Source organism: Myotis lucifugus, unplaced genomic scaffold (genome assembly GCF_000147115.1).
Source record: "Myotis lucifugus unplaced genomic scaffold, Myoluc2.0 scaffold_1545, whole genome shotgun sequence".
Lineage (NCBI taxonomy): Eukaryota > Metazoa > Chordata > Mammalia > Chiroptera > Vespertilionidae > Myotis > Myotis lucifugus.
In genome coordinates, this window is record NW_005872593.1 from 44,554 (window position 1) to 55,887 (window position 11,334).

Genomic DNA, 11,334 nt, shown 5'->3' on the forward strand with positions numbered 1-11,334 from the left:
GCCAGAGCGGGCTTCTGACGACGCCAGTTTTGAAAGTGTTTACAGCCGCCAGCTTGTGGAACAGGTTTCTCTGTGGCCTCAGTAGGCATGTTCCCTGCAGCCAGGTGTCCATGCGGGTCAGGTGGCCCCGGACACGGCGGCAGGTCCAGGTGCTGTTTTCCTGAGGGTTTGCTGACCCCACAGGGATCTGCGGATGAGTCGTATCAGCGGGGGCAGTGCCAGCTCGGGGCTCGGCCTGCTGCTGCTCCAGCCTCCTCAGGCCATGCCCCTCGCTCAGCTGCCCCTGCTCAGCTGCTCCCACACAGCTTGCTCTCACTCAACTCTCGGGGAGCACGAAGTCGGGAGACCTGGGTGGGCGGTCGGGGTGCGGGAGCCGGGCGGCGAGGCTGTGCACACCCGTCCAGGCTTCCGGTTATGTGGTTTCACCAAGACCGTCCCCCCTCCCTCCCCCGTCCGTTTTACATTTTTTCCTACAAGTTCCCTAGTGTTGTCCCCGTCTTTGCACCCAGGCACCCGCTGTGGCGGCTGGGAGGTTGGCCAGGGTGGATTTCTGAGAATGAGTCTGAGCACAAAGTGACAGGAGTTGGTGAAAGTCAGCAAAACCATTGCTTCATCATCGAGTTGCGTCATTAGCGGGAGAATCTGAAAATTAGCGATGCTGTTTGTTTCTGTTTGTTTGTTTGTTTGTTTAAGGAAAATGGTCTCAAGGCGATGCTACAGAAAAAGAGAACTCGTGGCTAAAGACATGGTGGGCAGCGTGTCTTCCCTGGGGACGGCACGGGCAGCGTCCGCGGGAGTCTGTCCGTCCGACACTGGCTGGGACCCGGGAGGAGTGGTTCCTGCTCTCGTCCGCGCGGCCTGAGCAGACCTGGGGCCCGTGCGCTTGTTTTAGTTGCCGATGGAACACCGAGCAGAGGCGATGAAGGGGCGTCCCTCCTGGGCGTCCTGTGGGAGCCCTGGCATCTCCTGTCGGGGTGCCCTGAGCCGTGGGCTTGCAGATGGTCACCCAGAGAGGAAGCGCCGGCCCAGCTCCCCGAGGCTGCCCTGGGGGGCGCTGGGTTCTGCCCGGGCGTTTCTCCCTCGAGCGATGGGGTCGTGGGGTTTTCCTCTGATGCCGTGGATGTGGTGGCGACACTGATGGGCGTGGAATGGGAACCGGCCTTGCGTCTGCGCCGAAGGATACACACACTTCGTGAGAGTCTGGTTGTGTGTGTGAGAGACAGACAGACAGACAGGAAGAGAGACAGACCCGGAACGGAGGCCAGAAGACAGAATTCACCGAGTGCAGCCGCACTGAGGTGCCCTCCTGGTTGAGGACGGGGCCGCCTGGTGCCAGGGGGACCACGTGCTCGGGCACTCGCCTCGGAGCTGCTGCCCTTCACACACCCCCCCCCCCCCCCCCGCACACTCCCCGGGACCCCGGCACCGAGCTCCCTCCCGTGGCCCTGGTGGAGGCGGGCCCTCCTGTCAGAGCCGCGTGCTGTCTAGGCCTCGTTGCTGTCAGCCTCCTGGGCTGTAGGATGTGGGGCCGCACTGACTCCCCCTCCTGTTAAGGAAAACAGGAGCCGGCTCTGACCAACAGGAGAGAATCTGGTGGGTGTGACGAGGGCGAGGAAGCCCCGCCGCCCTGGCCGCCTGGAGCAGAGGCCCCGCCGTGGACTGGGGGACGCAGCTCCCTCCGTCCCGGCTCCCTCCGTCCCGGCCGCGCTCCTGGGCGGCGGACAGGCGCCCTCTGGAAGCTGGCACAGACCCCGCTGCGTGGCCCGCAGGCCCCTCGCCTCTCTGTGCCTCCTCATCTCCGGGAGGGTGGCCACGGCCACGGCCACGGCCACCGGGAGGACAGGCAGGGCCGGAGGGAGGTGGTTGTGCAAAACGCCACCTGAGGTCTGTGCCTGGTGCCTCGCAGTGACCTGTCAAGGTCAGGTGCTTCCCTGGCGGGCGGGCTGGAGGCTCCAAGGCTGCACCTGCCCTGGGCCTGGGCCTGCAGGGGTGTGAGGGGGGGCCTCGGCGTGGAGTCAGGGGGGCTCGGTGAGGGTTCGGGAGCTCAGGGGGGCCCAGGCGGGTTCAGCATGGGCTTGGCAAGGGCTCGGCATGGGCTCAGGGGGCCTCAGCGAGGGCTCAGGGGGGGCTTGGCGTGGACTCAGCATGGGCTCGGTGAGGGTTGGGGGGCTCGGCGTGGGCTCAGGGGGGCCCAGGAGGGTTCAGCATGGGCTTGGCAAGGGCTCAGGGGGGCTCAGCAAGGGCGAGCACTGGGCACAGGACTCAGACCTTCCTGAAGACGGTGCCAGGGTTGGAAGCACAATGGAAACGATAAAAGACCGAGAGGACAGGAAAAGGCACCTTGACCCTTTGCCCAGGACAGGAAAGCCAGCGGTTCCGTTTCCTGTGAGCGCAGCAGCAGCAGCCGCAGGTCGGGAAGCAGAGGTCGCTGAGTGACCTTCCCGGGACGCGGGGCAGCCGCTGTGCCGCGGGGACGGAGTGAAGATGAAGCTCTGATTCTGTCTCGTGTGACCTCCCAGGAAGGCGCGGCGGCAGTCGTGACCTCCTCGCCATGCCCAGCATGGCGCCCACACGGACCCCGTGGCAGCAGTGAGGCCGCGGCCTGTGGGGAGCTGCGCCTGGTGTGGGGCCTGCTGGGCGTGTCCTGTCGTCTCCACGGGCAGCCCCTACTGTCGCTGCTTGTGGGCCCCTAACGTCCCGTCCTCCTGCCACCCACCCACAGCACCCCGACCCCACAGGCCCCGGTGCCCGGCTCCCTGCACCCTCCGTGGCGTGGGCCACGAGCCCTCAGCGGCGCTCCCTTCCTTGTGGCCTTGATCACCCAGACACTTCCCGTCCGGATCTCAGAGGCTCCGTCTCCACTCCCCCCAACCCCCCAGTCTCCCGGCTCCTGGTCTGCACAGGCTCCCCAGCTGGAGGTCCATCGGCTCATCGGCTCCCCGGGGCTCCCACCTGCCCGAGGGCGTCCACACCCGTCCCGGACCAGGACCACTGGGACCCTCGGTAGCAAACCACACAGCCACTCCGCGTGCCGGACTCGGAAGGGAGGCCCGGAAGCTTCTGAGAGCGGAGAGCGAGGGACTCACGCAGCAGGACCAGCAGGCGCGGAGGAGGGCCGGGCGGTGGGGCTGAGCAGCCAGAACAGGGCCCCTCCCTCCCATGGCCGCACAGCTGGTGGCGGCCGCACAGCTGGTGGGGGCAGGGCTGCCACCGCGCTGGACAGGGCCCGCTGCCCCTGGCGCCAGCTGTCCGGGCGCTGGGCTCTGCCAGGAACCCTCTGCCAGCCGGGCAGACCTGGGCCCAGCCGCACCGGCCCAGGGAGGGGGCCCACCTGGGTCCTCTGGGCTCGGCTGCTGCCGCAGTCGCACAGGGGCGTCACTCGGACCAGTTCCAGGCGGGGCGGGGGCAGCATAGCAACGTGGCCCGTCCGTGCGGGACAGTGAGTCCCGTCAACTCCGCGGCCTCCTCGTCAGACAGAAGCATGTACAGTCCCTCCTTGGGTCTCACCGTCTGTAACGCAAACGCCGCATGTAGAACAGCCGCTGGTCCTGGCGGGGTCCGTGGTCAGAGCGACTGCCTGCTCACCGAAGGGTGTGGGTTCGATTTCTGGTCAAGGGCACCTGCCTGGGTTGTGGGGTCATCACCCTGTCGGGGTGCGTGCGGGAGGCAGCCCATCACCATGTCTCTCTCACACCCGTGTCTCTCCCACCCGCTCCCTTCCACTCGCCCCCTCTGTCCGCAGGTGCTGTGTAACGGGCCGGGGACCTGCGTGCCCATCTGCGCGGCGGCCGTCCTCCTGGGTGTGCTGGGCGTGAAGCGCGTGACCGTGGTCTACGTGGAGAGCCTCTGCCGGGTGGAGCACCTGTCGCTGACGGGCCGCATCCTGCGCCCTTTCGCCGACTACTTCCTGGTGCAGTGGCCCGCCCTGAAGAGGAAGTACCCCACGTCCGTGTACCTGGGGCGGATCGTGTGACAGGTGCCTGCTCCGGTTACACGCAGCCAACACGACTTACACGTGGGGAGGAGACTACGCCTTTGTTAGAGAGCAAGCATGTCAAACTCACGGCCCGCGGGCCGCATGAGGCCCACAACCGATAGAACGGTATGTAAGAAACATTTTAATAAAAATTTTTTAACTGGCCCTGGCCGGTTTGGCTCAGTGGATAGAGCGTTGGCCTGCGAACTGAAGGACCCCAGGTTCGATTCCGGTCAAGGACACGTGCCAGGGGTGGCGGGCACATCCCCAGTAGGGGGCGTGCAGCGGGCAGCCGATCAATGATTCTCTCTCATCATGGATGTTTCTATCTCTCCCTCTTCTTTCCCCTCTGAAATCAATAAAAATATATTTTTTAAAAATATTCATAACTTAATTTTGATAATATCCTGTTATACATAATTATAACGAACTACAACGTTCACTAATGACTGATGACTATAATTGTGTTGCCTTCATTTCCCTTCTGCGCCTTACGCACAGGCGCACCATTTCTCCCCACTAATACTAGCAGCAAATATTTTAGCAGCCGATGGACTGACTTGTTTGGTGTGCGCAACAGGAAATATTTCGCTTTCGGAGAACAAGAAAAATAGGTTTATATGCGTGACGCTTATTAATTTGTGCAGCTATTCAGTGTCTGGTAAGTTAATGTTCAAGAAAAAATGTTAATTTCTATTAAAATGTTCTATTATTTTATGTTAACGGTGACTCATTTATTTCAGCCCATGTATTCAGCATGTCTCTATCAAAATAAACCTACATTTCTATGACAATTGAAGCTTTTGGTTTTTTGCGGCCACATCCATGTAAACCTTGTTCATCTGGGCCGTGTGAGTCTGTGAGTCCGACGTGCTTGCTTTAGAGAAAAGACGAAGACGGGTGCTGCTCCGCCCGCCCACTCCCGGCCTCGATCCGTGGGGAGCCTCAGGCGGGGGCCGCTTCCAGGCAGGCCGCTCTCGGCTCCAGCCTCAGCACAGCCGGTGTCGGGGTTCAGCTTCGCTTCGTGGGCACTTGGCCTCCCCACGCCCCCTACCGGGGATGGAGCCCGCAACCCCGGCCTGTGCCGTGACCTGGAATCGAACCCTGACCTCCTGGTTCCTGGGCCGACGCTCAGCCACGGAGCCATGCGGCCGGGCTGGGTTTCTATCTGACCAAGTGAAGAGCCTTTCCATTAAGCATAGAAGTCAAAAGGCTCCAGGTTTTGGGTGAAAGTGGGGCCTTGGAGAGCCTCCCCTCTGACCCCATCTCACTGCTCGTGGGGGACGAGCCTGCCGGTCATGACCTCGTGTCCATCCGTGGAAACAGCCCCAGCACCTCTCGGGGGCCTGGTGACCTGGGCTGGTTCACTCAGGCTGCTGGTCTGCTCCGGGCGGCCCCAGCCCCACCGCCCGGGGATGTGACCGGCGCCTCGGCTGTCTTTGGGCCTGGGCGCCCTCTGACTCACTCTCAGCACAGCCAGGAGTCCCGGGAGCCGCGCCTGGCGGGAGGGGGACCATGGGCGGGAGGGAGGGCGAACCCAGGCTGGAGGGGGACCCTGGCAGCTCCACGTGGGGCTGTACTGCCCACATGTGCCCCATGAGGGACGAACAGAAACCCCCTAAGCAGCCCCTCACCATCCCGCAGTGAGGCCATCCCCTGGCCTGGGGCTCCCAGACCCTGCGCCTGCGGGCGGCGGGCAGGCGGGGAGAGGTCTTGTGGCCCCTGAAGAGACCTGGCCAGGCGCCGGGCTGGGCTGGGAGGAGAGAAACTCCACGGTCCATCGGGGGGCTGCAGCCTTCCTGTCCCCCCAGCCGAGGCTCGGCTGGGACAGGGAGACCCTCCCCGCTGCGCCCCTGAATCTGACCACGGAGTCCACGCACAGATCCACGCGCCCTTCCACCACGGTCTGGGGAGTTGGTTAGGAAGCAGCGGTGGTTGGGCCGCCACCTTCCCGTGGAGCCGCCCGTGTGGCCACTTTGGCTCAGTGTCAGGAGAGGCAGCGGCTCCTCCGCCGAGCGGCCGGAAGGAGAGATTCCGCCGGCAGCTCTGGCTCCTCCAGCCGCAGCCCCTGGTGAGAGCCGCTGGGCCCATCTCTCCCCGGGACCCGGCTTTTCCTCAGTAACGAGCATCTGAACAGAGGCCAGGCTGACCCAGGCGCTGGCAGGAGACGGGGCGCCTTCTGTCTCACCCCCCCCGCCCCCAGTCTATTCAGGGCGATGATCGGGAAGTCAATGGTCACAACAAGAACTGGGTAAGCTTTCGGCTGATCGTACGAGGATCCGTCAGCGACAGGGAGGCCACCCTCCCACCCGGGGCCCTGGAGTCGCAGCCGCAGGGGCAGGCGCAGGGGCAGGCATGAGGCTCCTCCGCTCTCAACAGTGAAAAGGGAAAGACGTTTCCTTCTTCAGAGAGAAGGGGGAAGCAGGGCTTTGTGGGGGCGCCGTCTCCACAGGCGGCAGCAAGACGGGTCAGAGCCCCGCCGGCCGCCCCAGCCGCCGGGCCCTGGGCCTGTGGACAGTCAGCCCACCAGGCCTCTAGCTGCCCAGCCCAGTGCCTGGACGCCCCAAGCCAACAGCCGGGTCCAAACAGCCACATGCAGGTGGAGCCTAAACTGTCCTTCAAAATCTTATAGAAACTGCCCGGCCGTGTGGCTCAGTGGTTGAGCGACCCCATGCACCAGGAGGTCACGGTTCAGTTCCTGGTCAGGGCACATGCTCAGGTTGTGGGCTCCATCCCCAGTGTGGGGCGTGCAGGAGGCAGCTGATCGATGTCTCTCTCTCTCTCTCTCTCTCTCTCTCTCTCTCTCTCTCTCTCTCTCAAATCAATAAAAACATTTTAAAAATAAAGCCTATAGAACAGCCGTGGGTAAACTAAAAAAAAAAACTAAAAAAAAAAAAGACCGTACCCTTTTATGTAATGATGTTTACTTTGAATTTATATTAGTTCACACAAACACTCCATTCATGCTTTTGTTCCAGCCCTTCAGTCCAGTTTAAGAACCCATTGTGGCCCTCGAGTCAAAAAGTTTGCCCACCCCTGGTATAGAAACAAAGTATTGGTGGCTGGTGTGGGAGAAGGTGTGAGGTTTGGTTCTGCTTATACCGCTGGGGGGTGGGGGTACAGGTGACTCAGGACCGCCGTGGGGACCTCCATTGGGACCGCCTGGGGACTGCCCTGGGGCTGCGTGGGCCCGGGGACAGTGGGTGCACGGGGCGCCTCACCCCAGCCCTGTCTCCCGCCCCTCCACCGCGCACGCGTGTCCATCCCCACAGTTAGAAGCTTTAAACAGCCGGCGTGTGAGGGCCCTGCAGACGCTCACCAGCCAGAGAAGGTGGGGTCCCTCCTACAGGGAGGCCACCAGGCTTTCCCATGGGAACAAGGATGGAAACCGTGGTCACTTCTGCTCTCGTCTGACCTTGGGGAGCGGTGGGGGCTGCAGCCGGCTCCTGGCCGGGCGCTTCCCGGGCTGAGCCCTCGCCCCCTCCAGCCCCGCTGGCAGGTCCGAGTGTCGCCTTCTCCCCGCAGCGCTGGGCGCCCGTCGCTCGGTCAATATTTGAGGGGCCCAGCCTGACCCAGCCGAGAGCGTCACGGGCTCAAGGGCACTGCCTCCTCCCAGGGCACGCCCGCCCTCGGGTGCCCATAGCACAGGTCACGGGGGTGATGTGGACGGCGGTGCCGCCCGACCGCGCCTACGGCTGAGGCCCCTGCAGCGGCCGGAGGCCTGTGCCCCCCTCACGGCACTGCCCTGCCCCCCAGCACAGCAGCAGGAGCGGAAACGGCAGAAACCGAGCAAAATAAAGAATTCCGCCCGGAACTGGCTGTGCTCCCTCTGCCGCATAAACACGCGCATTGGAACCCGCAGCCCCGGGAGCCGGCGCGCCTCTCGGGGTGTCGGTCTCGCCCTCCACCAGCGACGGCGGGACGTGTGCTGGCCGTGCCCGGCCGCGGCATCTGGTGACCATCCGCCCGTGTCTTCTAGAACAAGCCTCAGTGTAAATGCCTTTGGCGTCTTTTCATGGAAAGAAACGAGCAGGCAGGGGAGAAAGCGGCCAGGCCTCTGGCGGGGGTTCTGTGCCCACTCACTTCCCGTGGCCTCAGCTGCTGGCCCAGCAGTGACGACCCCCGGACCTGGCCCCCACCTCCCCCCCGGGACCCCCCGGGACCTGCGAGCGTCCCTGCTTCACCTGATGGGCTGTCAACACGTCTCAGAGACGGTGGCAGGTTCCACCCCAGCCCGTCTGGCACGGACGGGAGGCAACCAGTCGCTGTGTCTCTCTCACATGGATGCTTTTCCTCCCCGCCCCCTTCATTCTCTCTAAAGAAAATCCATGGAAAAATATCCTTGGGTGGATCAACACGAAGAAAACAGGGAGGAAAAACCCGGTGCTGAAGCCAGGAGTGGCTCTAGAAATGTCTCTAATGGACACCTTTCTGCTGAACTCTAAACACGGGGTGAGCATGTGGACACCCCAATCAGGCTCTTATCCTCCGGAGGGATCTTGGTCCCGCCGCCCAGTGCTCCGGCCTCCAGGCCCCGCGGCTACTGAGGGACCGAGCGGAAAGGTCGGCAAAGGGCAGCCTCCAACCTGCATTCTTCGCATTCCGTGCTCAGCCTGTTTCCCATCCCTGCACCAGCCCAGGCTTGGGGAAGGGCTGCTTGTGCCACGTGCGGGATACAGTGCTGCACAGCGTCCGCCCGGCCCTCCCGGGGTTACATCCCAACTAGAAAAACGAGAAAAATCCCGCTGGCTCCGCGCTCCGCTCGCTGTGCTGACGCTGTCAGTCCTGCCGCACGGAACGCCTGTCGGCCAGATGTGTCTTCGTTGCTGGTTCAAGAAACAGGCGGGGCAGCCGCTTTTCAGCACCATCTAGAGGTTCTGTCCTTCGTGGGGACGGGGCCGGGTGCTGAGAAAATGATTCCTCGGGCGAGAAAGTACCGCGTGTCCGCGGGGAGCTGGGCCTTGGCGTTTCACAGGGAGCCAGCCGCTAAGGAACTGGGCTGCGCCCGGATGACACCACCTTAAGTGTCCCAGGTCCCGGGTAAGCGGCAAAGTTGGAATGTGAGGCTGGAGTGCGTCCTGGTGTCACCCCGCCCTGCCCGGCAGCAGCCTTCACACCCCGTCCTTCCCCGGATCAAGGACCCGCGAGACTGTGGAGCCACAACTGAGCAGCCGGTGGCCGAGGGGACAGGCGGCGAGCCCGGACACTGCCTCACCCTCTCTCCCCGAGCCTGGAGGAAGCAGTGGGACCCTCTCCCAAGGGTGCCCAGCCAATGTCAACGTCCTGCGAAGGTCACGAACCCCATTGAGGCCTCTGCCCTCTTCCCAGCCACCCTCTCGGGATGGTTTCCCTTTAAAATATATATATTTACTGATGCCAGAGAGGAAGGGAGAGGGAGCGAGAGAGAAACATCAATGAGGAGGGAGAATCACCGATCGGCTGCCTCCTGCACGCCCCCCTGCTGGGGATCAAGCCCACAATGACCAGGAATCGTTGATGCTCAACCACTGAGCCATGCCAGCCGGGCTCAGGCCGGTTTGTCTTGAACTTGGTGAAGTATGGTAGCAATCATCTCAGGTAGAAACTATAGTTTACCTTTAACCCTGCTGTTTGGCTTATGTACCTATTTGCTTTGTTTAACAATAGACAGGTTATTTTGATTTTCTGAATTATATAAATCGTCCCATTCGATTGAATACCCTGTTGATTTTACTGTGAATATCCCCTGGGTTGTGGTCATACTGGTCTTAGGAAGCACATTTTCCCTTACCTGGGAAGGACAGCACGGTTACCCCAAGGTCAGAGGGCTCCAGTTAACGTGTGCCTGTTGACTCAGTGTTCCCGAGACCCAAAACAAAAACTGTGATTTAGATAACAGGCTTAAGTCTGACCAGGTTCCTCATTCCAGACCCGAGGGCTCTAGATAATGTGTTTCTGTCAATTCAGTGATCGGAGACCAAAAACTATAATTTAGACAACATGCTGCTTCTGCTTCTGTAAACTGCTTTTTTCGAACCAGGTTCCTCATTCCAAACCTTGGGATGTAGTCAGTACCTTTGTGATCTTTGCCTATATCAGTCTGGTTTTGCGACCATCTTATCACTATGAGATCTGGGAGAGCGAAATGCCCCCTCATAGTCCTGGATTGCAATAAATGTGACTCCTTAATTCGACTTCTTGAGGCGTCCTGTGATTCGCGGGGTACATTACAACAATGGAACCTCAAAAGTGGCAACTTCTTTGACCCTGAATGACAGCAGATGAACCTCCTGGGATGTCATTCACCGCTTCCGGCAGGAGGAAGGCAAGAGAGGGTGGAGGCAGATACGACAAGGAATGGGGGTGGCGGCAGGAAGGCCAGGGTGAGAAGGGGAGACAGAGGCAGGAGGGGTGACGGGAGAGGAGGCCTCCCTTCCCAGTCCCGCTGCCCTGGCGGCCCCTCCATCTGTTCCCTCCAGCAGCCGGCCCTCCGGTGCCGCGCTGCCCCCCTAGCTGCCCGCCCCACCAAGGGGTTCCTGCACGGAGCCGGGTGCATCGTGCCGGGACGGCCCCACTATCTTTCCAGAACTTGTTCATCATCCAAAACTGAGGCCCTGGACCCATCGAACAATAACCCCCTGAAACCAGACTCCCGCTTTGTCTGTTGGCTTTTCATGTCGAGACTGAATAGAACTCGAACATTCTAGAGGGATGACCTTTAAGTGGGTTAAGTCCGGGTGGGGCTGGAGCAGGGCTTCCAGGGGGCCAGGCGAGAGGCCGGAAGCTCCTCCAGCCGCTGTTCCCACGGCCCGGGGGTCCCCGCGCCGGGGTGAGGCCCCGACACCCTCCGCAGGCGCCTGTGTGCAGGGGGCCGAGCTCACGCGGGGCAGGAGGAAGGTAAGGATGCTGAGCTCCTGGCCGCGGGCAAATCGCACAAACCTCCTCCCGCCGCGGCGCACGGGGTCCTGGTGAGGCTGCCACGCGCGGTGCTGTCCCGCGCGGCTCCTCTGGCCTCACCTGGCTCCGTGGGAGCGTCGGCCCGGGCGCTGCTGCCGGGTCCCCAGACTCACCCCGGACCCGGGACCGACAGGCCCCAACTGTGCGCGCGGCGGGGGCGGGGGCGGGGGGCCGGAGGCGCAGCTTTGGCGACGGGGCTCCGGCGCCCGATCTAAAGGTCCTGACCGGCCCCCTCACCTGCATGAGGCTGGGGACGGAGTACATGGGGTCGGGGGTCACTGCAGTGCCCGCGCCCCGGGGAAAACGGGGTTCTGGTCCCTCCAGATCAGAGGGGAGAGGGTGGGGGGACCGGGCCGTGGGGGTGGGGCTGGCCCGGCAGAACGCGCGCCGTCTCCCGGTTCGAGGCGCTGCCGGGCCGCCCT

At 62.5% G+C, this 11,334-nt stretch overlaps 1 protein-coding gene across 1 annotated transcript in view; it reads left to right on the plus strand.

Annotated features, from left to right (window-relative positions):
* The window catches only part of ALG14 (ALG14, UDP-N-acetylglucosaminyltransferase subunit), a 14,941-nt gene extending 10,800 nt beyond the window's left edge, over positions 1-4,141 (plus strand). Inside the window, exon 4 of the mRNA XM_006107889.3 lies at positions 3,743-4,141. Coding sequence (XP_006107951.1) covers positions 3,743-3,973 — 231 coding nt within the window. The 3' untranslated portion in view covers positions 3,974-4,141. The remainder of the gene's footprint in view (positions 1-3,742) is intronic.
* Positions 4,142-11,334: the final 7,193 nt, after the last annotated feature.